This window comes from Juglans microcarpa x Juglans regia, chromosome 3D (assembly GCF_004785595.1).
Source record: "Juglans microcarpa x Juglans regia isolate MS1-56 chromosome 3D, Jm3101_v1.0, whole genome shotgun sequence".
Taxonomy (NCBI): domain Eukaryota; kingdom Viridiplantae; phylum Streptophyta; class Magnoliopsida; order Fagales; family Juglandaceae; genus Juglans; species Juglans microcarpa x Juglans regia.
Window position 1 is genome coordinate 35,144,853 of NC_054598.1, and position 27,499 is coordinate 35,172,351.

Consider the following 27,499-nt stretch of genomic DNA (forward strand, 5'->3'; position numbering starts at 1 on the left):
TTTGAGAATTGGTTGTTTGGATTATAAACTCAGCTTAAAATTAGATTGAACTAAATTTATGTCAGTTTAGTCAAAGTTTCAAACAGTCTTATTGTTAGTCACAAAATTCTCATATTATATCATTTCCCAAATGACGCTCAGAAATGGAGGCCACAGTTTGAAGACAAACACTTACATGAATTTTAAAATCAAAAGTGACACGTTGATACGGTGAATGAGTTCATTTGATAATAGATTGCCTTCTTTCTAGAAAGAGAAGCTCTTCATTCACTCTAGAAAATCCAAATCTCTAGAAAGTGTGCCTCCGCCGGAGAGAAGGGTGAGAACTGTGATATGTTTTCCACCATCCTCTCCATCTCTATTTCTTTTCCACTACTACTGTGTGAATATGCTTTCAAGGTAGTGTTTTTTTTTTCTCTTCTCCCCTCCACATGTTCGGTTTTCTTCAGATCTATTGTACTTCGACCACCATCAGTCGACATGCCCCTTACCACACAACCCTATTGTTGTTGATCTACTGGGACGACTTGGAACCGCGCCAAAAATCTTGGCGTGTGACCCTCATGCGCGGTTTGCTTCCTTGGTCTTCACGCACTGTCCCGCCTCGACGACTCCGTCGGCTACACACACTATACCAGTACATTTCCCACCTCAAGATCTTTCATATTTGACCCACCTCATCTCCCAACTATCGTTGCGTGGCTACCATGCGCCACCATATAAGCACAAAAGACATGATTTGTCGCAGATCTATCCATTTGATGCTGGTCTTTCTACTATATTATCGTTCTTCCTAACTGATGATCTTAAAAAGGAATTACGAACCTTTCCAAAAAATATCTAAAGATAATAAACTATAGTACACCCACAATTTACACCGCCTCCAGCAATGACGTACTTAAAAATCATCTTTTAAAATAATGGCCTCATTGTACGGTACGAGTGATGACCAAGAAATTAATCCCAACTAATTTTATTTTCCTTCTTTTCATCATTTTGTTATTATATTGAAATGTTTGTTGGGAAGCTCCATCCCTACTCATGTATTATCTTTTTCGTATATAATAAAATTTGATTGCTGAGTAAAATTAAAAAGTATTAGTTCATTTGGCCAATAGAATAATGACACGTGTATATTTTTATCGATACGCGAAAGCCGATCTATGGACGTCAGAGCACGCTGGAAAACCCCAACTATAAAACATCTTCCAAAACGAACCTACCCCAATGCCTGCAAAAAACGCGAATCTCTCTCTCTCTCTCGGACCCTTTTGAAAGCGAAATCGAACTACGGAAAAAACAAATCAGTCTTAAAAAGTAACGGGATCCGAAGGAAAATACGAACCACAATAGCTGCAAACCCTAACCCTAGCCGCGACTTACACCCCGTTCACTCCACTCCTCCTCCCCCTTCTCGTTCTCCGTGCACGTGAAGACGTTAGTCAGAGATAAATTAGGGTTGGGTTTTTTTTTTCCTTTTGTGTAGATAAAGGTGGATGTGAGGTGCCGAAGCCGAGCTAGATTAGGATTAGGGTTAGGGTTAGGGATAGAGTTAGGGTTTCGGTGATGGAATGCGTAGGTGGTGGTTGTGGACGTTGTCGTTGTTGCTGATGACCGGATGCCAATGTCACAGGTGGAAGAAGATGATGGGTAGGGGTGCGGACGGAGGTTGCGGCACCGTGGAGAGGCCTTGCCCTGTTTATAGGGCTCCGCCCAAAATTCCGGCGATCCAATCTGAAATTCCAGACAAGCAGACTTCAGCAGACATTGATTTTTACTCGCAGGCTAGAAAAGCGCTCTGCGAGCGCTCGCCCTTCGACGTTTCCGAAGATAATTCGGCTATCAGTTCGCCCACCTTGCCCAGAGGGTTGGCGAGTTTCTTGTGGAGGAGCTCGGATAGTCGGAGGCGGCATAAGAAGTCCCATTCGGGCGCGGACAAGAAGTCTTCTCGGTCCACTCGGGGTTCCAATTTTTGGTTTGAGACGGAGGAATACTTTAGACACCTGACATTGCAAGATATTGATTCATTGTTTGAGATATCTTCTCCTTTTAGTGCTTTAGCTACTAAGGAATGTATTCTGATTCCGTTTTCGGAAAATGCTCGGAGGACGAACGTTGATAGTTGTGGAAATGAGAATGTGAATGCGCATGGTGAGAATGGGGACGAAAATTTGGTTGTTAAAGAGGAGTTGAAGAGTGAGGGTGGGCAGTCCATGAAAATTGATAGCGTTGGAGCTGACGCTTCGCCTCAGGATGGAAAAGGTAGTTCCGAGTCCCATATTTTTGGCGGTTTAGAGTGGCTTTTAGGAACTAAGGAGAAGGTTTCTTTAACTTCGGAGCGGCCATCAAAGAAGCGGAAGCTTCTCGGTGGTGATGCTGGGTTGGAAAAAGTTTTAATTGCACGTCCTTGTGAAGGGAATTCATCTTTGTGCCAGTTTTGTTGTATGGGTGACACGTGCAAGGAGTCCAACCAATTGGTCGTTTGCAGTTCGTGTGAGGTTGCAGTACATCAGAAGTGTTATGGTGTGCAGGAGGATGTGGGTGCAACTTGGTCGTGTGCATGGTGCAAGAAGAAGAGTGATTGCAGTGGTATTGGTTCATCGAAAACTTGTGTTCTTTGCCCCAAGCAGGGTGGTGCTTTAAAACCTGTTCATAAGAGTGATAAAAGTGGTGAATCTATGGAGTTTGCTCACTTGTTCTGTTGCCATTGGATGCCCGAGGTCTATATAGAGGACTTGACGAAGATGGAGCCAATCATGAATGTGGGAGGAATAAAGGAAACTAGGAGAAAATTGGTTTGTAACATATGCAAGGTGAAGTGTGGCGCTTGTGTTCGGTGCAGTCATGGTATGTTCCGTTGCTTCCTTGCTTTATTCTTCATTTCTACGAGCAGAACATTCTAGTAATCGGAATATGTGGCCTGCTTGTGCATCTGCTAGACCTCTGTTTTTGGGTCATATTTGGGCTGATACAAGTACATAGTGTTGTAAGCTTATATCTGCGGATCTTTGAAATTTAGCATGTTTCTTGGGAAGCGGAAGAATGGTGGTTACCTGGTCTTTGTTCTAAATGAATTTTGTGACTGATGTATAATTTTTCGTGACTTAAAAAATGTAATAAATGACCTTTTTCCTAAGTGTTTAAGGCTATATATTTCTGTGTGCATAGGTTTTTCTGGCTATTTGCTGTTTGAAAATGCAAAGGTTTTTGTGGCATTGGAAGATTGGAGTTGGTTGAACTTTTTTTGTTTACAAGCTGTATTCGCTTCCTCTCCTGCAGTCCCTGTAACACATGGAAATCTCTTTAGTGTCTAATGACTGATTCATATCAGCGTTGAAATTGAGTTAGTCAAATGATAGTTAACAAAGTGGGGGGCAGGGACAGTCCTATGTTCCTTAGAGGGAAACAAAGGGGAAACGTCTCCTTGGGTGTGCTGAATCAACGTTCAGGTTTTCTAGGGACTTCGAAAAAAGCTCAATTAAGATCGAAAACAAAGTAAATATGGAACTACCTATAGCTTCTCGCGTACAAGTTGAAGCCCTAAGGTGGTGTTTAAAACTGCTCTCAGGTTCTTTTTAACAGAAAATAGTCCAAAATGAACTGCTGAACATGTTCTAAAAAACTGCAAGAATGTTAAAAATAATGCATTCTGAGTTTTGAAAAACAAAACCATTGAAAATATCATGTTTTTAAGTCTTTTAATTTTCTGCAATTTGCAAATATTTTTGAAAAACTATTTTCTGAAATTACAGCCGAATAAAAATTCAAAAAGAATCATTTAGGACCTTATATCGATGAATTTTAAAGTGAACAGATGGTAGCTTCTTTTCAATATTTTGGTTGCTTGCCCAGCGTCAATAGCTCAATCTGTACTTGACATTGTCTTTTCACTCTGCCTTACCCTTTCATATGCACCAGATTGCTGAACCTGGATATTGACTCAATAATTCTATTGACAACTTTCTTCCTGTTGAAGCACCCAATCTGTACTTATCATTTCTGAAGTTTAATTAGCCGGAAAACTTCATTTCGTTGTGGCTTTCTATGTCTATGCCTGTGTTGGCCTGAATGTTTGCTTGTTCACTGGCATTATAGGCTTTAGGTGCTGTGCCCCCCCTTCTCAGACTTCCAGTCGCAACTCCCCTCTCTTGTAGGAGGTTATAGGATTACATTGCATCAAGCTCGTCCCTTCCACTCTTTGGTATGATTTCTTCGTAACAGCTTGGATGGCTCATGAAAGCTCCCTATTCTCCAACCGATTAGAATTTTAGGGATTCTATTCTTCTTTTTCTACTTGCTTGCTAGGTGGGTTTATCATTTTGTATATTTTCCTTATACTTGGTTTGTGCCCTTCTGTGCTTTAATAAAAACTGCGTTACTTTATAAAAAAAAGTATGATTTCTTCCAGCTCTTCCCTTATTGTCATCATAACTTAAATTATCTTCTATTGATAAAAAATAACTTAAATTATTTTTATGTCCAATTTGAAGAGGTTTATAGTTTTGTTGTTTCGACATCCTCTTTAGTTGGCTTATTGCACTAATTGGTCTTTTGTGGATTATTTGCTATACTGACATGTTTTTATTTTTTTTTATTTTTTATTTTTATGCTTTTTACTCTTTCCAAAATTTTATCCAAAAAAGAATGTACCCTTTTTTTTTCCTCTAATTTTGGTATTTAATTGAGGAAAAAACTGCCTGTCAATTTGCACTTTTAGTCACGTTTTTTTTTTTTTTTTTTGATAAATACTTTTAGTCACATGTAGTGTTGCTAAATGGGATCTTATGCTTTAACATTTATCTTATTTTGAAAAATTGGCAAGTTAGCAGTTGGGGACATGATGCACGGTTCTGTTGACCATATGTTTCAAGATGTGCAATTGAATTCATCCTTGTTTTTCTTATGATTATAATATGTGCAAAATAAATTGCAGTGTTTCTGTTGTACTCATAAAATAAAGTGGGAAATAGGTTGTGCATTTTGATGAAAAACTCTTTTTTATCAGTAAGTTATTCACACACCCAGTTCTCCTGACCTCATACTTGACATTCCACCATATTCTTAGAGGGGAGGAGTTGTCTTTTAAGTTTGCTTTTGTGATGTCAAAACAACTGTTCCCCCCCCCCCCCCCCCCCCCCCCCTGCGGGTGGTAAAGAAGAATTTTATTGATGAGAAAAGTAGGTAGGCATTCAAAACACTTGTATTACTGTTTCTTAGTGGGTGCCTATGGTTCTTTAGCGTGCAACCAGAATCAAGTAAACAAACTCTTAAACAAGGAGAAATTTAAATTCTTGCTAAAACAGAGATAGATATGTATGCTTAATAATACAAGTTTCTAATTATCAGAAAATAATACAAGTTTCTGAAGATAAATACAATATGCCTTGAGCCTGCACTGGTAATTAATGTTTGGGCTGAGTTGAGCCTCTTTCCTTAGCAGTTGTAGTCCTAGTGCCGCTTCTTGCTTTATCCAGATTTGAAGATAATTAAGGTTCAATTACAGTCATTCAATTAGAGCCCATCTTCTTTTTGATGAGTAATAAATCCGTTTAAAAATGGAAAGAAACTATGTATACAAAGAGATCTTCAAATGTTACTCTAAATTTTTTTTTGTTTGATCGGTAAACAAAATTTTATTGATCATAAGAATAGGCAAAAGCCCTGGTATATGAGACATATACAAGTGCATCGCCTTAGCGTGCTAGTTCAACAATACAAGAAATTCATGAAAACTCATTCTACTGAAATCAATTACAACCAGCCAATTAAGTAAAGTATTGAAAAACAATTTCCTATGCTCTTCCATTGATCGCTCTTGATCTTCAAAGCTTATGTCATTCTTTTCCCTCTAAATGCACCACCATAAGCATATTGGGATCATCTTCCATATTGCGGCAATATGAGAGTTACCTTCTGAAGGCCTCTTCAAGAAGGTAAGAGATTGATCACCCTTCTCAGCATCACCCAAGCTAGTCCCACCCAAGTGAAGAAGTTGTTCCATAATGTTGTGGCAATTTCACAATGAAGTAATAATGATCATCTGACACCCCACTCTTTTTGCACATACAACAACACCACTCCATGACAATGAATCTGAAATTTCCTTAAGTTGTCGAGTGTTACATCTACAACTAATGAGATATAAAACAACAAACACCCTACTTTGCATGAAACAACTATTTGGTCATAGAAATATATTAGAAACACATTTTTTTGGATAGGTAAACAAAAAATAAGTGACTATGAGTGAATTTAAGGAAGCTCCACTGAATATACTGTTGTTCCATTCAATCATAATGGAAACCAACTAAAAATTGTCTTTACAGGATTCCTGCATGAAACCGTAAGTTTTTTACCCTAATGAGCACCCGATGCTTGATGCTTGGTCCTTGTGTAAAACAACTCTCTCACTTGCCTTGTACAGAAAAATGCCATTTTTTGTGAATGTTCAGTATACTCTAACTGGTTCTCGTGTTTGTACCCTAGGTTATTGGGTATTCACAAAGATGATATATGTGTGTGTCCTCCCAAAAAAGAAGTGCAAACTAAGCATTGTTCAATGTTGTATAGGCCAGAACTCTCAGGGGATGCATGTTGAAGCCTTGATGATGCATGCCTTGTTACTTATTGTAATGCCTTTAAAGTGTCCTTTAATTTTGTTATATGTGAACATCTATTGGGATTTAGCATTTGTTTTCACAACATTTCTCAACTCATTTCATTTAATCATTACAACTTTCTCAAGGTCCCACACAAAATAAAATGCACAATTCAACTTTTTTAAATCCTAAAACAAAAATAATATTAAAAAAATATATTCTAACAATATTTTATTCAATTTTCAACTTTTATCGCAACTCATCTCACCTGCAAAAACAAACTAGGGTCGTCTAAGCTTCTCTCAATTGAACTATATAGGTTGTGGAGGGCATACTTTTGCAGGTCTTTGGTTTTCAACTTCTTAAATGCTTATTGTTATTCTTTTAGTGGTTTCTTGAATGATTCTCTTATCTACCTTAAAAATCATGTTTGCTTCACTGAGCTCTTTTCATTGATTGCGAGTTCCTCTTGGTGCTGGGTAAAATTGGCTTTAAGTGTTGGTTCGTTTCAGACCTGTTTACACCTTCTACTGCTATCCTTCCTCTAGTAATGGTTTGTGTGTATTTTTGTTTGGTTTTTTTGGTGATAGGAACTTGCAGAACTTCCTTCCATCCTATATGCGCGAGGGAGGCAGGATTCAGAATGGAGGTCTGGGGAAAATATGGATGTGATAATGTAAGCCATCTCGATTTGCATCCTATATTCAAAATTTTTTCTTACAGTTGCCAATACTACTTTTGATGCGCTATAGCTGTTACTACATCATTCTCCTCTCTCTCTTCAATTTTATTGAACCCTTTTTTTTTAAGAGCTGGCTATATGGTAGGATGAGGCTTTCTGATTATGGAGACCTATCTATTGTGGATATTTCTACAGGTTGAATTAAGGGCTTTTTGCTCAAAGCACTCTGATGTACTGGAGAGTAGCAGCAGTTCACATGCAGGTGATCCCTCTTTGGCTGTTGGTGGTGACTCCAATGTTGCTAACCATCTTCCTGTGGCAGTCTCTGTGAACAAGTCACCCAAGTTGAAGATCAATGGCCGAAATGGAGATAACGATGCAGCCCATATGGGAACGTCTGATACTATCTCTGATAAGTCAGGTGATAGTGAAGTACAACAGATAGAGTGTTCCAATTTTGGAGTAAATGCCAAGATTATGTTGGAATGTGGTGACGCACAGCAACTCATTAATGTGGGAGAACTTGAGAGGAGCAATGAGGATGTTAACCTATATGCATCCCTTGATGTTGCACTGATTTTGAAGAAGGTACTTGTGTTCGCACGCTTTGGGGTGGTCAATTCTATAATCTGTATTCAATTTAGGTTGGAATTGTAAATGTTAATGGCTTTTTAATTTTGCAGTTGATTGATCAAGGAAAATTCAATGTGCAAGATGTAGCATTGGAGATTGGCATTTCACCTGATTCATTAACAGCAACACTCTCTGTAATACACTTAACGAGTTATTTTTTTAATTTAATTTAATTTAAATTTAATTTTTTACCTTGGTGACTAGTTTCTGACCACACTTTTTAGCATATAATTATTTTGCTCTTTCTTTTATGTATTGTCTTCACTTTCTCTGCAGGATGTTGGCATGGTTCCTGACTTACAAAGCAAAATATTCAAATGGCTTAGAAATCACACTCATATAAGTACCTTACAGAAGAATTTGAAAGTTAAAGCAAATTCAGCAAATTCATGTGAGGATGAAGTTGGGACAGCTTTTGAATCTGATGTGTTAACAGTATCGGAGTCTCATATTCCAGATCCTGTTACTGTTAAGTCAGTACCCCTACGGAGAAGAACCAAAAGCAACATTAGGATTTCGAAGGATAACAAATTAATATGTTCGTCAGATGATATTTTGAGTGACAATGGAATGGTGATGGATAGGATTAAAGTAGATCCAATCTGCAGCAGAGATCCATATAATAATTCAAGTAAATCATCAATCTCCAATGCTGCTGAAAAGGTAAGTCATTTTATAATCTGTTTTTTTTTTTTTTTTTTGCAATCTTATACTTATTTGCTTGGAGCTTTTTGTAAGTTTGGTTTTTTTCAGAGATTATGTTTTGTTTGTTGGAAAGAAAGAAATTTAATCGGTGCTTTTGGATTGGGGATCATGCACGTTGGTTTTATCCTCTAGTAGAAGTTTGACATGGGTTCGTGCTGAGAATGGCAAGCTTGTTAATACCTTTTACATAAAATCCCATACTTTGTTCTACCAGTTCTTGGTAACTGTGTCAATACTGCTTGAACTTTCCTTCATGTAGTTATTACCTTGATGTCATTTCATGGGCGTATTAATTTTTCCTTTCTTCATTTCTAAGGTTCTTTTATTTTGTCATTGTCGTGTCGTCCTTCTGTTAGAGTCGCACTTGGAAGTTGTAGCTGTGGATCATTTGAGAAAACAAGGAGAAAACATTAGCAGTAGTTTTATATTTTATTTTGATCCTCCCTTCAGTTTCTTGCTGTATGTTCCTCTATTGTTTGAGGCTTTGCCACACTATTTTGTTTATTTCAACTGAAAATTTCCACTTAAGCTTTTATCGAAAATTTCTACTATTATTTTTATCCTGGTGAAATTCTATTCAACAACACATTTTTAGTTTTGATGTCATTTTGTCATGGATATTGTAGGTATATAATCTGTTTTTCCCCTGGAAAGTTGGTTTTGGTCAAGCTCTTTATAGTCGGGTACCTTACAATGACATTCCGTGTCCTCTAGATTCTTCCACCCTAACTAGTTCGAGTGATATCGTGAACCCTTTTATCTCTTGCCCACTTTTGAGTTCTGAAAGTGGTGCTATTGTTTGCAGATTGGATCCTTTCATCTGATTGTGTGACTTAACTGGTCACGGTGTGTATGATTCAATGTATGGTCTGATGTTTCTGCACCATAGTGGGATCCGTTCGTATGCCTAAGGTCACTTGATGCAGGCCAAACAAACTCTGATACCAAATTCGATGTAGTATAGGAATAAGAAAGGAGCTCTAGGTTGCTGTCTTGATAGAGTTCGGGTTTTTTTGTATCTAAAGGCTTGAAATATTGATTTGGTTTAAAAAAATATGGAATCTTGATGGATATTGTTCTCGGAAAAAAGAGTTAATAGTTGCTGGATATTTGTGGGAGCAGCTTATTCTAGGGTGTAGTGGAAGCTGGGGTTAAGGTTTTGCGGTGGGTACATGCTCGGGAGTTTGGGATTTTTAAATGTTTAAGGGAAAAGGTGGGCTTTGGAGGGGAAACAAAGGGGATAAAACTCAAGTTTGGGGCTGCTGAAGAGATGATGATCTACAGAATGATTTATGGTATTAAGCATTGGGGGTTTTTAAAGTTGAGGACTTGGGAAGTTGTTAGAAACAAAAAAAAAAAAAAAAAAAAAAGGAAGAATAATATAATTTGCTAACATCCACATCTAGGTGACCTAAACATCACACCTAGGTTATCCTTGGCACCGCACCTCGGATTGGGGTTATATCACAATCCTCTTAAGAAAGCAAAATTCTCCTTTGTCTGAATTACATTGATATATGTATAGCCAACTAAAATCTAACCCTAATAAGATTTGGAATCTTGGGGCCTTGGCTTCTTAGCTTGAGCTGAATAACTATTGATACCCACAAATAAAACCCAATAATATACGAGGCCAATAATATAAAATATAATCCATTGGATTTCGATTATATGGATTATATTCACTCCCTTCAAAGTCTTGGGGTATGACTCCCTTCAAGGTCTAAGGTTCAATATCTCATGGGTGCAAACAATTCTTTGGGGCCACACCCCCTGGTGAAAAGCCAGTGATTTAACCAGTTTCGTGTAGGAAAACTTTCGAGGGTGCGGTGCACGGGACCGGGGTTTTCTCTGCAGGGGTGGGTCCGAAGGACCCTGCTTTGGAGAGGTTCCCCGACATTAAAAAATATATATATATATAATCCATTGGACTCGATACCCTTTTTTTTTTTTTCAAAAGGCATAGTCTGAGTACCCAGGAAATATATAATAGGAAGATTTAACTAGGAACAGAAAAGAGATGATAATCCTAATGGACCCAATACGGTTCATTCCAGATTTCCGACAATTATTTGAATGCCCATGATTCCTACAATAAAACCAGTTTCTTGCTACTTGTGTCACTCGTATAAAGTTGTGGCAACATGGCCATTTATATAATTGTGAATCCACATAAAATTCGACAATATGTTTTTATTTTAAACAAAAACAAGTTTCTTGCTGCCTGCATCACCCATATAAAGTATGTGGCAAATCTTTTATCAGAGGGACCATCTATTGAGTTGATGGCATTTCAGAAGAAGTGAACTTTATGAAGTCATTAAAACAGAAACTATTGGAGAACTTAACTATAAAAAAAAAAAAAAAAAAAAACTAACCATTGGAGAACTTTACAAGCGATAGAACCTACAATAAAAAGCGATAGAACCTAATGCAAGTGATGTTTTTATTGTGCATGGAGCTACAATAAAAGGTATAACATCGACAATTACCCAACGTTATTTGTTTCTTGAGTCCTTCAGTTCTTTGATTTTCTAGACAGGATTTCCATTTTGCTTTACTAACATTGAGGTCAAATTTATGGGTGCTTTTCTCTCTCAAAATATTTTCTCTCCGTACACTTCCTGTTTCGTTGGGTTTTTTTTTTTCTTTTTCTTTCTTGTTTCGTTGTTACTGGTGCATTAATGGCAACAGTCCCTTGAGGAGTTTAGAGTTTTAGTCTAGTCTGGGTACCGTATTGGTTGGTCTTGATGGGGCTGTGCAGGGAGGTTGTTATTGATCATAAGGTTTTTGAGTTTAGAAAGGAGAATGAAAGGTGGTGGAGAATCACAGAGAGTAGTTGTCGTGCGGTGAAATACATTTCCTTGGATCATGAAGCCTTGGGGTGGTTGGGCTTAATGGTGAAGGAATGTGCAGCATCACTGGGTTCTGCAGAGTTCCTGAGAACTCGTAGAAAAGGACATATGGTGTTAATGGCATGGACAGGAAGTAATTATTTTGGCAGATTTATTATCCACTCGGAGTTTGGGCATGACAAGAGAAGAGGTCTGATTGTTGTGTCGGAAGGAAGGAAGGGGGAGGGGTGGAGAAATTTTGGAGATACAGTGAAGGAGCTCAGTCCTCGTTCCTCTTCCTCTGTTTTGAATAGGAGAAATAGAGCACCTAGTGCTTTCTAGGCAGGAAACTTGAAGTTGTTCAGGCAAGAAGGGGGTGCTCCATTGTTGATAGCAGCTGGTTCATGGTCGTACAGTCCGGTGCTCCAAGCACAGAAGGTTCAGTCGCGAGGTGTGACTGCTGTGGTGCCAGCCGTGGCTAGTGCAGAGATCGTGGAAGATTGTGGGGGAGTTGGCAACGTATGGTTAGGGTCAAATGAGGAAAGTATACCAAGGGTATTGAGTAATATGGAGGAAAAATTTGGGTCTTTATTGGATGAAGTTTTCTGGCTAAAACGCAGCGTTAAGGGGAAGGAGGCGCTGTAGTTGGGTTTGGGCTGTGAAGGAGATGGGAGGGGCTTGGGCTGTATTTCGGGCCAGAAGGAGTTGGGCGTTGGAAAGGGGAAGCCCGTGTGTGGGCTCTGGCTTGGGCTCTGGTGTGGGCCAGGCCTTAGGCCCAAAATAAGGCTGGCAACCGAAGCAACGGGCGATGCCCGTAATATCAGCCCTTGGCCCTAGTCGATTGCGCGTGGCGCCAATAAGCGCCTTGCCGGCTCCCACACCGGCACAGAAAGAACCGCCGGTTGTGGTCGACCACCACGGGGTGCCGGTAGGGTCTTTTCGACGGGAAGATATGGAGGACGGCGAGTTAGCAGAGGATCTGGTTGTAATGGAGACTTCGAGGGCTGTTTTCCCGTTGCCGTCAGCTGGGTTTTTGTTGGAGAGTGCTCAGTCTCTGCTGCGAGTGGTGGTCGAAGGAGTAGATGTTGCTCCTGTGCAGTTATCGCCGGCAGAGGATGGGTTTTTGGTGGAGTTCACGTCACTGCCTCATGAGTTATCATTGGAAAATACACAGACAAGGCTGTGTGTGGTGGATGGAGGCCCAATGGTGATTTCGGTGCAGTCAGTCATGTTGGAACATGGCTTTTCATCACTGGGGTCTCCGATGGGTCTTGTTCCTTCCAGTGGGGAGTCAGCTTCAGTGAGTGGATTAGAACTGGCTTTATTTTCTCCCACCAGCACTGGGGAGGAAGGGGCCATCCTAACTCCTTTGTGTACACTCCCTCCCAGCTCTACTTATGGGAGTTGTTCTTCAAATTGGGTGTTTAAGAAGGTAGAGGAGATTCAAGATGTCATTGGGATTTTGTTTGGAGGTTACGAAGAACAATTCAAGGCTCTCCTTATAGCACTTGAGGCTAGTCATTCGAAGTTAGCCACAAAGCGGGATAGGGAGCTTAAAAGGCTAACTTGTTCCATTAATTATGATGTGAAAGAAGGGACAGATCGAAAGGGAGGGGCAACATAGTTTCAGAGGAGATGTTATTGAGGAAGGGCACGGTTATGGCAAACCTGGAGAGGGTTTTGTTGTAAGAGGAAACTTCATGGTGTCAAAAATCCATGGCCTTTTGGTTGAAAGAAGGTGATAGGTGTACAACGTTCTTTCACGAAGTGGCTAATTCACATTGGCGTAATAATGCTATCGTGTCACTTCAATCAGGTTCTCAGGTGTTTTCTTCCCCTCTCTAGCTAGAAAACCATATAGTACATTACTATGAGACTCTCCTCACATAATCGTTTCCTTGGGAGGCCGAAGCTTGATGCCTTGCATTTTGTTGAAGAGGGGATTTACAAGGTCATATCTAGAATGGCTAAAGATAAAGCGCCGGGGCCGGATGGTTTTTCAATAGGTTTTTTTCAAACTTGTTGGGACATTGTGAAAGGTGATGTTGTACAGGGTTTCAATGAATTTCACTCTCTTCAAAAGTTTGAAAAATCCCTTAATGCGACCTTTATTGCTCTCATTCCTAAGAAACACGGGGCTTTGACTATTGAAGACTTTGGGCCTATAAGCCTGGTCAGTAGTGTTTATAAGATTATCTCGAAGGTTTTTGCTAACCGGCTTAGTCCAGTGTTGGAATAGATTATTTCTAAGTCGAAATGCATTTATTTGTGGGAGACAAATTCTTGACTCAATACTCATTGCAAATGAGTGTGTGGAGTACATATTACAGGAGGGAGGTTTAGGTGTTCTGTGCAAGCTTGATATGGAGAAGGCATATGATTATGTGAACTGATAATTTCTATTATACTCACTTGAGAGATGTGGTTTTGGGGATAGGTGGATTTCATGGATGCGTCATTGTATTTCAACCGCCCGATTCTCAGTTCTGGTTAACGGCACATCGGCTGGTTCTTTTGACAGTTCGCGGGGTCTGAGGCAGGGAGATCCCCTATTTCCTTTTCTTTTTGTTATAGTTATGGAGGTTTTAAGTAGGATGGTGCATGCTGTTGTTGGGGGAGTATTTTTATCTGGCTTTCAGGTGGGCAATGGTTTTGGTGGCCCTACTATCATCTCACACCTTCTTTTTGCATATGATACGTTAGTTTTTTGTGAAGCGAATGGAAGCCAGATCCAATCTCTACGAGCACTGTTACTTTGCTTTGAAGTAGTATCAGGTAGGGGTGCTACCCGCCCCCAGCCCCCGGAGTGCGGGGGCGGGGGATTCCCCCGGATAACGGGGTGCGGGTGGAGGGGGTCCTCCGTCCGCCCCCCCCCCCCCCCCCCCCACGAGACAGTTGCGGTGGCGGGGGATGGAGGGTGCGGGGCCCTGCTGCCCACCCTGAGTATCAGGGCTAAAGGTGAATCTGGGTAAGTCCGAGATGGTTCTTGTGGGTGCAATCTCTAATATCTACAGTTTAGCAAGCCTTCTGGATTGTAAGGTGTCTTCTTTCCCAATGAAATATCTGGGCCGGCCGTTGGGAGCAACTTTCAAGAATAGAGCTATATGGGATGGGGTGGTGGAGAAGATAGAGAATAGGTTGGCTGGCTAGAAATGGGTGTATTTGTCAAAAGGGGGCCACCTCACTCTTATCAAGAGTACTCTCACTAACCTCCCCACTTATTTTTTATCTTTGTTTCCTATGCCTGTAGTGGTGGTGAACAGAATGGAGAAACTCTTTAGGGCGTTCTTATGGGGAGGCATGGGGGTGGAGAAAAAATTTCATCTGGTGAGTTGGAAGACTGTATGTGGCTCAGTTGTGAATGAGGGGTTGGGTGTGTGTAACTTGAGAATTTTTAATAAAGCTTTACTAGGAAAATGGCTTTGGAGATATCATGTGGAGGGGGGATCATTGTGGAAGGATATTATTGAAGCTAGATATGGTATTGGGTTGGGTGGTTGGTGCTCTAATGAAGTGAGAGGGGGGTACGGTGTGGGATTATGGAGGTATATAAGGAAGGGGTGGCCATGCTTTGCAAATTAAATTCGTTTTGTAGTTTGTGAGGGCAATCGAATCAGATTTTGGCGGGACGTGTGGTGTGGAGATCGGGCATTGGAAAGGATTTTTCCGGCTCTATACCATATTGCAGCTAATAGGGAGGCCTCAGTGGTAGACGTGCAGTTATTTTCTCATGGTATGCACCAGTGGAATATACTTTTTAATAGGGATTTCCATGATTGGGAATTACCTAGTGTTTCAGTTTTTTTCAGCTTATTATATTCCACGGAGACTCCTAGGGCATAACGAGATAGCTTGAAGTGGATGTCTAATAATCACAAGATATGTACAGTTAAGGCGTTTTGTAGCATCTTGGCAACACATCTTGACAATACTCCATTCCCATGGAAGAATATTTGGAGATCTCGAGTGCCTTCTAAAGTAGCTTTTTTTGTTTGGAATGCTGCTCTAGGAAAGATATTGACCATGGACAATTTGAGGAAGAGAGGTTGTGTATTGGTGGATTGGTGCTATACGTGTAAGAAGAATGGAGAATCTGTGGACCATCTCTTATTACACTGTGAGGTATCAAGGGCGTTGTGGGATAAGATCTTTCAAAGGGTTGATGTTGCTTGGGCTATGCCTATGAGGGTGGTGGATTTGTTGGGTTGTTGGATAAAGTTGCAATGCTGTCACCAAGTGGCAGCAATGTGGAAGATGATTCCGTTGTGCATTATATGGTGTATTTGGACGAAAAGGAATGCGCGTTGCTTTGAAGATAAGGAAAGTACAATGACCAAGTTGAAGAATTTTTTTCTCCTCACTCTAATGTGTGTTGGTTTTCCACTATTGTATTGCATGGGGACAATATTCAGGATTTCTTGTCGTTAATTTATTGTTTTTAGAATGTATTTAGGAGCACTTATGTATACTTCCTGTGTACAAGGGCTATATCTATTTTATTCATATATATAATATCTATCTTTTACTGATTAAAAAAAAAAAAAAAAAAAACCATTGAGGTCAATATCTCTTGTGGGTGCTTGAATTGTGTGTTTAGCTATCCCTCTCCCTAAAAAGAACATTGAATTTAGCATATAATTTAGCATATATATATGTTTTTTTTATAAGTAAGAAGAATTTATTAATCCATGTAATTAGGCAAAGCCCAAGTTCACAAGAAGTATATAGGAGATGAACCTAGTTACAAGCTAAGCGCTGTGAAAAAAGCATAAAAGTCATTAAAACTAGTCCCTAAGTTTTGAAGGGAGAAAAAGTGTTGTCATATGGAAGATGATTCCTTTGTGCTTGATGTGGTGTCTTTGGTTGGAAAGGAATGAGAGATGCTTTGAAGACAAATAATGCTCAATGGGAGAACTTTGGGATTTCTTCTTTAGCACTTTGTGTTTGTGGGCTAAGGCTCTTGTATTGAATGATGATTATTTTCAGGATTTGCTTTAGTCTCTTTTCGTTTATAGTGTGAAGTAGGTATTTTCTTTGTATATGTCCTATGTACTTGGACTTTGCCCATTCTTGGTAATAAAATTTTCTTATTAAACTATTAAAAAAAATATTTTCTTACTAACTGTAAAAAATAATAATAATAAAAAAAATGTATAAAAAAAGCAATTTTCTTATTCTCAATGAGTGTTCCCTATTATCAAAACAACGACCATTCCTCTCGTTCCAAGTACACCACATTAAATATAGAGGGAGGTTGAGATATTTCATGGTTAAGGAAGATACCTTATACCTAGAATGCTAGCCAAGTTCTCTGCATCAGGAATAATTCCTAACAGAACCAATTATTACTTTGCTAGATTTATTTTCAAACCAGAAACAGCTTCAAAGCACCATAAAAGTTCTTGCAAAGAACTAATCTGGCCTTGGTCGACACAAAACAGCTTCAAAGCACCATAAAAGTTTTCGCAAAGAACTAATCTGGCCTTGGTCGACACTACAAAGAATAAGGGTATCATATGCAAATAAGAGATGAGCAATATTGGTGTGCCAATGTTTGTATCCTCCACAGAAAACCCATGGAGAAAGGACCATATACAATACCAATAATCATTTTGTTGAGAGCTTTCATAGCAATAACAAGAAGTTGGGGAGATAGTGGATCTTTGTCTCATCGGGAACTATTGAAAAAAGCTTCTTGTTGTGCCATTCATCAATATAGCGGAGTGAACTTTCAAAATACAATGCGCTATCCAAAACCATTTCTCCCCAAAGGTGGCTATATGGAAAACGTAGACTAGGATCAATAAATGCAACACAACAAGGGGCGGACCATCATAAGCAGATAAAAGCAAGAAATTCCAGTTCACTAAATCATAGGCCTTCTCCATATCCAACTTGCAAAGTATCCTCATTTCTTCTGACTTTTGCCTGCCATCCAAGCATTCATGAGCAATAAGCACCAAATCAAGGATGTCATCTTCTTACAAAGTGGATTTGGGGCTTCAGTACAATCTTCTCCATTATTGGGCTCAATCTATTTGCCAAGCCTTTTGATAGAATTTTATACACCCCATCCACAAGGCTAATGGGACAGTTATCTCTGATCTTTACTGTACCAGGTTTTTTTTTATAGGTAAAATAAGAATTTATTGAATAAAATAAATAGGCAAAGCCTGAGTAGACATGAAGTATACAAAGAGAATAATCAGTTACAAGTTAGGGGCTAGATTGGGGATACCAGAAAATCATGAAAGCTCCATTAAGAACAATAACAAAAGCCCACAAGGATAAAGTGTGGAAAACTCTTCTTGTACCAGGTTGTTTAGGAAGGAATGATTGCTACGAAGGTTGCTTTGAGGCTTTTTTCAACCCTTTCATTAGCACAGAATTCTTGAAAAAGACCCTTGTGATGTCATCTTTAACCACTTCCCTTCAGGTTTGGAAGAATTCAAAAAACAAATCCATTGAGACTTGGAGCTTTGTCACTATCCATGCTTTTTACCACTTAATCTCCATCTCTTCAAAAGGCCTCTCAAGCCTCCCTACTCCTTCTTGGTCTATGGTTTCAAATAGTAAGCCATCAAGCTTAAGTCTCCACACGAAGTGTTCAAAAAGTAGGTGCTGATGATATTGTAGAATATGATCCTTGATTTCGGGTTAATTTGAAGGGACTAACGTTTCTCAAAGCTTGTTGTGTGGTGAAGATAACTAGTAGGTGCACACAGTTTGGAGTTGTGAGGTACCATAAGCTAGACTAAAAGATGATGCATGATGTTTTTATGAAAGAAAGTATGCTATTTTGTTTTATGAAAGATGATGAGGAATCTAGACAGGAGAAAAAAGAAATACAGTTTTATGAAAGCAAGCTGAAGTTCATGCATATATACTCATGTTTATTATATAGTCATGTTTATATTATCTGTGTATGTTTGTGGCATAACTTATTCATATTTCTAGAAATCTCATCGTGGTAGTCCCACTACCATTCCTACCCTGGAATGGTAGAACTATCCATCATCATCATCATCTCAATAGCATTGTACCTCTTGTGTGGGTTAGCCACTCGATGAAAGAACTTAGTGCACTTATCCCCTTGCCTCACCCATAATGCCCTTGAATTTTGCCACCAAGTAGGTAACCCTTTCAAGGTCTACAATCACCTGAGTTTTGCATGATTTCCCATCTTCAAACAGAGCTTTCACCTCCTCCACACCCTCCAGACCTTGTAGCTCCTCCAAGAGAGAGTTCTTTTGACATTTCACATTGCCAAATATTTGTTCATTCCATACGTCATATCTTTTTTCAATGCCTTCAGTTGCAAGCCTTGATGTAACTTGGGATCCTTGGAAGAGGTAAGAAGACCTCTGTTGCATGATTTTATCAATAAAACTTTTAGATTTCAACCACATGTTCTCAAACTTAAAATATCTACAACCCCCTTGAATGCCCCTGCAATTTAGGGTGATGGGAAAATGCTATGAACATAAATTGGGAAGCCGTTTTTGAATTAGATCCGAGAAATGTGCCTACAAATAGGTAGATACCATGAATCTATGAGTTCTTGATTATGATGGGTTATCTTGATTGTTGGACACGTGAAAGAGCCACCTACTTGAGAGATATATGAAAGGTAAGTTCACCATAGCTGAGTTGATGCTGGATTCGCCTTTCCCTCTTGAACCAAGTGACATTGTAATCTGTAACGGCCTAATAGAAGACCCAAACCACATGGCCTATACTCCAAAAAGACTAGTCAATGATATAATTGGAGTCCTATTGGAACCTTATAAAAAGCAAAAACTTCTCATTCTCAAGCAATGTGAGATCCTATACACCACCTACCCGTATCCTTATTATGTGAGGTATTACAATCTGCCCCTCTTAAATTTTTGATGTCCTCGTTGGGCCAATCCATTGTTGGTGGCACGGCTCAAGTCCCACATTTTTGGTTGGGATAGACTCTGATACCATTTGTAATGCCCCAATGGAAGGTCCAAAATACATGACCTATACTCCAAAAGGACTAGTCAATGATATAATTGGAGCTCCATTGGAATCTTATAAAGAGCAAGAATTTCTCCTTCCCAAGTAATGTGGGATCTCATACACCACCTACCATTATCCTTATCATATGGGGTATCACAATTGATTTGGGTCTTCTATTGGGGCGTTACATAATCACTTCCTATGTGCCCTAGAAACTCATCTCACAATAATCTTATTGTGTTATCAAGATTTAGGCCATATACACCCTCCATCTTTTAAATTTTTAAAGGAATCCGGCCCCATCTTCTCTGTTTGTTGTCGGAGATGGTTATACTTCTCGGTTTTGCATCTTAAAAAGCATGCTCAGTTGAAATTAGGAATGTGAGAAGGAGCAACAAGAGCCATGCAGTTGCCCTTCTGACAGTGTCATAAATAGGTGGTTTATTGTTAGAAATGTACCTGTTGTCCATATATGTTTTTCAAATGTTAAACTATTTGCCGAAGTTTTCTGGAGTTCTATTTACACATTTCAGTATCCTAGATCTTATACGTTTAGTTTTATAAAACATATGTTTTACAATTGATTTTTCATTTTTGTTTGCAGGACTCCAATGAGGCTGATGAGGCTGAAGATTCTTTGCCGAAGTGTTCACCTAAATGTGAAGGTTTACCTCTTTGACTCCTCTCTGACTCCTTATCTTGGTTTACTTATAATAAAAAGAAAACTTCTTTGTTGGTCTAAAAGTTGTTCTAATTTCTTTTGCCATGGTTTTAAAACTTGTTCATGTTCTTGGTGACCTGTTCAGTGTCGGGTTTTAAATTTTCGTATTGATGTGTTTGAATATGGCAATTGTCTCCATGCTTGTTGATTATGTCTAATCTGATATTTTGAATCCTATTAAATTCTGTTCTCTATTCCTCTTATCTTTCTCAACTTTAGAAATTGGAGGAGTTATTAACAGTAAGATACGATTCTGGTTCACTCATGGAAAAGATGTGGTTGAGGTTTTTGGTATTTCCTTTTAGCATTAGAAGTTAAATCATTTTGGCTCTATTTGTTTTGGTCAAAAGTATTTCTGGGAAAGTGTTCAATGGTACCAATCAAGAAAAGGGAAGGTTTTCAATGGTAAGAAATAATTTTCAGCTGCGGAGCAGACCTCTTCTGTGGGGGAAAGCTAAGTGGAGATTGAGATCAGAAAGTAATTTAAAAATATTCATAGTGGGCTTTTCTGTGGGCAGTCCTTCGTATGGCAGCATTAATGTTTCTCATCTACTCTTTGCGGATGACACTTTAATCCTTTGTGAGCCAAATTCTGATCAGATTCATTCTCTACGGGCTCTCCTGCTATGTTTTGAAGCCGTATCAGGCTTTAAGGTGAACTTATCAAAGTCTGAAATGATTCCTGTTGGTATGGTCAATAATATAAGGGATTTGGCTAATATTTTGGGCTGCAAAGTCTCTAGCTTGCCTTTGAAGTATCTTGGTCTCCCTTTGGGGGCACCTCACGAATCCAAGGCCATTTGGGATGGGATTATAGAGAAGATTGAATGTCAATTGGCTTGTTGGAAAATGGTTTATCTGTCCAAAGGTGGTAGGATCACTTTAATCAAGAGCACTTTATCTAATATCCCAACCTATTATCTATCTCCTTTTCCTTTGCCTATAGGAGTGGCTAATAGAATGGAAAGGATATTTCATGCTTTCTTGTGGGGCGGTTTGGAGAATGAGTAGAAATTCCATTTGCTTGAGTGGGATAAGATTTGCACTCCTCTTTCATTGGGAGGTTTGGGGATTAGAAAGCTGAAAACTTTCAATAAGGCTCTTTTAGGGAAATGGCTGTGGAGTTATCATCAAGAAGGGGATGCTCTTTGGAGAATTGTTATTGATGCAAAGTATGGGAGTTCTTGGGGTGGTTGGTGCTCCAACGAAGTAAGAGGGGCATATGGTGTGGGAGTGTGGGAATTCATCCGTAATGGATGGGGGGAGTTCAGAAATTTCAGATTTGAGGTGGGTAGGGGAAACCAAATCAGTTTTTGGCATGACTTGTGGTGTGAAGATGAGGCCTTGAAGCATGTTTTCCCTTCTCTTTAGAATTGCTTCGAATAAAGGTGCTTCCATGGTTGATTACTTGGATAATATTGCTGGCTTTATTCAGTGGTCAGCATGTTTTATTAGAGATGTCCAAGATTGAGAAGTGGGGGACATTTCTGATTTTTACAGCTTGCTTTATGCTTTAAACATAAACTCTGGAGGTGAGGATATATATTTTTTTATAAGTAAAAATATTATATATATTAATAACAATAGGAGTAACCAAGTATTTTGGGTAGGTTTCATGGGATTTTTGGGTCATTAGGGGCTGTCTTGTATGGGCTAGGTGTTTTCTTGTATACGTCCAGTGTACTTGGTTACTCCTATTGATTTACGAAGAAAGCCACCTTAAGAGGCACCTTGCATCTCCAAATATTTTTCCAAGGGAAAAAGTCAGTAGAAGAATGTGACGCCAAGTTAAGAAAGCATGGTATCGATGCAATGGATTGATGCTTTATGTGCAAAAGATGTGGTGAATTGGTGGATCATCTTCTTCTTCATTGTGATGCGTTGAAGGCTTTGTGGGACGAGGTATTTGCTAAGGCAGGAATTGCTTGGGTGATGCCTAAGTGGGTGGTGAACCTCTTGCCGTATTGGAGAGGGATTCTAGGAAATTGTCAAATAGCAACTGTTTGGAAGATGGTACATCTGTCTTATGTGGTGTATTTGGAATGAGAGAAATGGGTGCTGTTTTGAGAATAGAGAACGATCGGTGGAAGGGATTAGAACTTTCTTTTTTCATACTTTGTTGCTTTGGGCTTCAGTCATTGTATTGGATGGGAATGACTTTTGTACCCTTTTTCAGGGTTAGCTTGTAATTAGGTGTTTCTCTCTTGTACACTTCTTGTGTATTTGGACTATGCCTAATTATGTTTTTAAATAAATTTCTTACTTAACAAAAAGAAAAAAAACAAGTATTTTGTAAGTTAAGATACCTTAGCAACCAACTTTTTTAAAAGGGTGCAAACAACTGGTGTCATTAGAAGTATGCCTAGGTCCTCTTAAAGTGCAAAGTGTCTAGAGATAAAGAATGTAATGCTATTGTCAACATCAGTGTCGGTTTGCACCCTGGGTATGTTGACCTGAGCTAGTTATGTTATGATGGTGTATGAGGGTGCTGGAGAGGAAGATAGAGATGATTGTTTGTTTCTATGTTGATTGAAAATGACATTTATAAGATAATTCTTTTGAAGAGCAAAGAGACCATGGAGTTGTGAAAGATCCTGATGCTGGAAAATCTCAGAAGGTCAGTACTGACTGGTGCTGCATGTTAGACGACCAGTTTGGTGGAGATGCCAGTGTGCTGCAAAGAGTGATTTTTTGGGCACTTGTAAGGTGTGAATTACAGCACTGTTCCACTGTCCTGCATGGAGTGTTTGGTTAGAAAAAAATAGATGGATAGTCTGGGGCTTTGAGCTACCCGCGACTTTGTTGAGTTTTGCTTTTGAGTTCACACGCATTGGCTGCTTTCATTACAAGATTCTTCTTTTTCCTCTATTCAAATTTTGAGCACCCATTTTTTTCTTCTTTTGTATTCGTTGTATTTCTCGCTGTTACCTTGGGTGCTTCTGATTTTTACAGTGTTTTTTCGTGGGGTCTCCTTTGATACAAATAGCATTTTTTGGACAGGCAATGCAGCTAGAACCTCAAATTGCAACCTTCCCGAGAGGGTTCAATTGGAGGAGGTTGCCAGTCCTGGGCAGAATGCTCCAATGAATGGAGAGCATATAAATTCAGTAGTCTCTGATATCATGTAAGATTTGCAAAGAACCTCTTTTCATCTGTTGAATGTAAAATATTTTTTTTATATTGTCATTGTTTGAGCCCTGGCACGTTACATTTTGTTATTCTAAATGATCTTCTGTGATTTTTTTTTCGTTATTTAATGTAGGAAAACCGAAGCAGTTTCTAGTTTTTACATCCACCCATATATTAGCAAGAAATTATTGCAGATGGAATTGGGGATGCTTTTAAAGAATCCAAGAAACAATTTTGATGGTAATGTCTCTTCTGTTCTCTTCATGTTTGTTGGATAATTCTAACTGGTGCTTCCCTTGGCAGCTTCAAGGGAGAGTGAACTCTCTCGGTTGGAGGCTTCTTCCAATGCCAGTGTTTGCTGTAATCACCTAAATCAAGATTCAAAGTGCAATAACATGATTTGCAAATCTGATGGATTACATTTAGACCAGTTGATTACGGCTATGAAAATGGGAGTTTTAGACTCATCTCCAGAAGATGAAGTGGAAGGAGAAATTATTTATTTTCAGCATAGGTTACTAGGCAATGCGGTTGCAAGAAAGCAGTTTACAGGTCTCTTCCTTGTCCTGTCTATCCTTTAGAATATTTCGGGATTTTAATTTACTCATTTATTCTTCTACTGTTTTTGGTTCCTTACTACAAGGAGTTTTGGGAAGTAATGTTATTTTTTTTTTCCTGATTGGCAACTGTGACATGTAACCTTAACTATTGCATTGGGTATGAATTTTTTTTGCAGATAACTTAATTTGTAACGTTGCTAAGAATTTACCACAGGAGATTGACATGGCACGGTGGCAAAGATGGGACTCTGTGCTTGTTAATCAGTATCTTGGTGACCTTAGAGAGGCCAAAAAACAGGGTAGGAAAGAGAGAAAGCATAAGGAAGCACAAGCCGTGCTGGCTGCTGCAACTGCTGCTGCTGCAGCATCCTCTAGGATTTCGTCATTTAGGAAAGATGCGTATGATGACCCAGCTCAACAGGAGGTTATTAATTTATATCTCTAAAAATTTTACCCTTTGCGTGGGAAGCAAATAACTTTTAGTGTTGTGATCACTTTGATAATTTACATCTCTTTTTCTCCTTTTCAGAGTTCAATGAGTTTGAATACCTCTAATAGTGGGAGGTCTGGCATCAGCACGCAGTTGATGCCTCGGAAAGAGACGCTTTCAAGGCTTGCTACCCCAAGGATTTCATTAGAAAAACAAACTGATTTTGTTAATTCAACATCTGATCTTTCTAAGGAACATCCTAGATCGTGTGATGTCTGCCGTCGGTCTGAGACATTACTAAATCCGATATTAGTCTGTTCGAGTTGCAAGGTTTTCTAGCCTTAGCCACAAATTACTCCTTGAAAAACTTGATGTTCTCTCTGCTCGAGTTTTAATGATATCTTTTTTTACAGGTTGCTGTTCACTTGAGTTGCTATCGTAGTGTTAAAGAATCTACTGGGCCATGGTACTGTGAATTATGTGAAGAGTTATTATCATCTAGAAACTATGGAGCTCCAACTGTCAATGTTTGGGAGAAGCACTTTTTTGTTGTGGAATGTGGTTTATGTCGTGGCACAACTGGTGCTTTTAGGAAGTCTTCAAATGGTGAATGGGTCCATGCCTTTTGTGCCGAGGTGAAGTTTTTTCTCCTTGTCTATTTGATTCACTATTATTTTTCTTCTCTTATACTTAATTTTATATTCTTTCTCATATTTTAGTGGGTCTTTGAATCAACATTCAGAAGGGGCCAAGTGAATCAAGTTGAAGGAATGGTATGTGTATGTTAAGTTGTGAAAGAATCACATTATATATCAATTAGATTGGTAGTGTGAATGTGTGCTTCTGATTATGTTTCTAGTGTTTGAATCTGGATGAGGCTTGGTACTTGTGCTTTGTCCTTAACATTTGTGCAAGTTTTAGGTGTAAGTCTGCAATATCTTTTTTTCTGACACCTTACTTTTTTTGTGATTAAATGCAGGGGACAATTTTGAAGGAGGCTGATGTTTGCTATATCTGCCGTCGCAAACTTGGTGTCTGCATAAGGGTTAGCATCATCAGAAAGTTTTTTGCTTTCGTCTTCAGTATTGGACTTCATGGACTGATAAAAAACAAATCTTCTATATTGGACTGCATGGGGCTCTTTCCAAGTGAGATCATTGATACTTAACCAATCATGATTTCTTTTTCTGCAGTGTAACTATGGTAACTGCCAGGCCACATTTCATCCAACATGTGCCAGGAGCGCTGGCCTATACATGAATATAAAGAATTTGGGTGGAAAGTTTCAGCACAAGGCTTACTGTGAAAAGCATAGCTTGGAGCAGAGGGCAAAGGTCTAATATTTTCTGTGTAATTTAGGTGCATATTTTTGGTCCATCATAAATTTTCATGTCCTGAACAATCTATCTGTGCAGGCTGAGACCCAAGAACATGGGATTGAGGAGTTTAAGAGAATCAAGCAAATTAGGGTAAGGGTTTTCTCTAGTAAATAGTTTATTTTGCTTTAGCTTGTTGTGTTGTTATCTGGTTGTACACTTATCTGTATTTTGTATTTACACTTAAAGATTCATCCAGGCAGGTGTGGTTCATGTTGCTATCTTTGCTTAAGGGGCTGAAATGTTGGGAGTTTTGTAATTACTGTCTTGAAGTTATTTCTTTTTTGACAAGATAATTTTATCATTGAGCAATAAGGTACTATCTAAGTGCACGGGGCGTATACAATACATACACCTAGTTAGGTGTATCTATGATAAAGTGTTCTAAGTAGAAATTCTTTAGCTCCTCCACAGCCTTTTACAATCCTTGAAATTTCGGTCATTTCTCTTCTTCCATATGTACCATTTTTAGACAAATCAGGATCATCTTCCACTAGGCTTCACTATGTTGACTGTCAAACCAGCCTTCCCAGCATTTTTTTATAGGTAATCAAGAAATTTTATTCATAGGAAAATGAGGCATAGCCCAAGTACACGTGGTGTATACACAAGAAGTACCTAACTAGGGGTTTACAGCCGAAAGTAGAAAATCATGGATATTAAATCCATTAAAATAAATGACCCCGCCCATAAGAATAGGGTTTTAAAGAAGAAACTTTTAAGCTCATCCATTGTCCTCTCGCGATGCTCAAAGCTCCTATCATTTCTCTCCCGCCAAATGTATCAACACATACATATAGGGGCCATCTTCCATATTGCTGCCACTTATGGATTACCTTGGAGTCCTCTCCAGCTTGCTAGAAAATCCACCAACCTGCGAGGCATAACCCACGGTAATCCTATTCCCATAAAAAAATATCCCACTAGGTTGTGGCCACCTCACAATGTAGAAGCAGGTGATCTACAGATTCCCCATCCTTCTTCCACATGCAACACCAGTCCACCACCATTACATGACGTTTCCTAAGATTGTCTGTAGTAAGAATCTTGTCTAGGGAAGCAGTCTAAACAAAGAAAGCTGCTTTCGGAGGAGCTTTCATCTTCCATATATTCCTCCATGGAAAAGTAGTCATGCCCTGGCTAGTTAGAACTTGGTAAAACGATCTAACTGTGAATCTACCTTTCTTGGAGTGGCTCCAACTGATCTTATCTATGTTGCCCTCATTCACCCTGATGGAATATAGTAAGGCAAAGAATTTGGAAATAACCTGTGACTCCCAATCTTGTGCTACCCTAATGTATCATACCTAATTTAATCTAAGGAGGCTAAAGAGATCTTGTCTCGAAGCACTAATGTCACAATGGAGTGATTGATGATACATTGTTTCTCCATTCCTTCTATATATACAGCACTAGTTTATCACCATAACCTGTTGCCTCCTTGTTATCCAATATAAGGATTTCCATAATGCTGCCACTCAAATGAAGAATGCCACTCTCATGGGAGCTGTATTCCAAATATTCTTCTGTTGGGACTTGGAAATGAGAACTTTCATATTGAGCACAAATATTTAATCTCTATCAGCATCTTCCAAAGGTTCTCTCTCTCTCTCTCTCTCTCTCTCATTAGCATGGAGTCATAACTACTTCTCCAGCAAAGCCCTGTTGAAAGGGATCATTGTCTGCATCTCCACGCATCCACCTGTTACTAAGAAGCAGACTTTGGTCCAACTTACCGAGTGAAATTTCTGCACCTCCACCCCATTAAAATCCCTTTTCTAAACTTTCAATGCGGTTGGCTATACCTGCTGGAATGTGAAATATAGACAAAGTAAGTGGCGCTC

At 39.2% G+C, this 27,499-nt stretch overlaps 1 protein-coding gene across 11 annotated transcripts in view; it reads left to right on the forward strand.

Moving 5' to 3' along the window:
• The first annotated feature begins 1,222 nt into the window (after window positions 1–1,222).
• The window catches only part of LOC121256681, a 35,010-nt gene continuing 8,733 nt past the window's right edge, over window positions 1,223–27,499 (forward strand). For 7 of the 11 annotated variants that reach the window (XM_041157536.1, XM_041157545.1, XM_041157543.1 and 4 more), the window contains exons 1-16: window positions 1,224–2,847; window positions 7,190–7,275; window positions 7,477–7,869; window positions 7,965–8,048; window positions 8,191–8,577; window positions 20,044–20,104; window positions 23,113–23,284; window positions 23,423–23,529; window positions 23,593–23,841; window positions 24,026–24,273; window positions 24,379–24,609; window positions 24,693–24,914; window positions 24,999–25,052; window positions 25,259–25,324; window positions 25,473–25,613; window positions 25,695–25,748. In XM_041157536.1, coding sequence (XP_041013470.1) covers window positions 1,572–2,847; window positions 7,190–7,275; window positions 7,477–7,869; window positions 7,965–8,048; window positions 8,191–8,577; window positions 20,044–20,104; window positions 23,113–23,284; window positions 23,423–23,529; window positions 23,593–23,841; window positions 24,026–24,273; window positions 24,379–24,609; window positions 24,693–24,914; window positions 24,999–25,052; window positions 25,259–25,324; window positions 25,473–25,613; window positions 25,695–25,748 — 3,831 coding nt within the window. In that variant the 5' untranslated portion in view covers window positions 1,224–1,571. Of the gene's footprint in view, window positions 2,848–4,105; window positions 4,202–7,189; window positions 7,276–7,476; window positions 7,870–7,964; window positions 8,049–8,190; window positions 8,578–20,043; window positions 20,105–23,112; window positions 23,285–23,422; window positions 23,530–23,592; window positions 23,842–24,025; window positions 24,274–24,378; window positions 24,610–24,692; window positions 24,915–24,998; window positions 25,053–25,258; window positions 25,325–25,472; window positions 25,614–25,694; window positions 25,749–27,499 lie in introns of those variants that run through there. The other 4 variants (XM_041157539.1, XM_041157540.1, XM_041157537.1 and 1 more) reach the window with 4 other exon arrangements.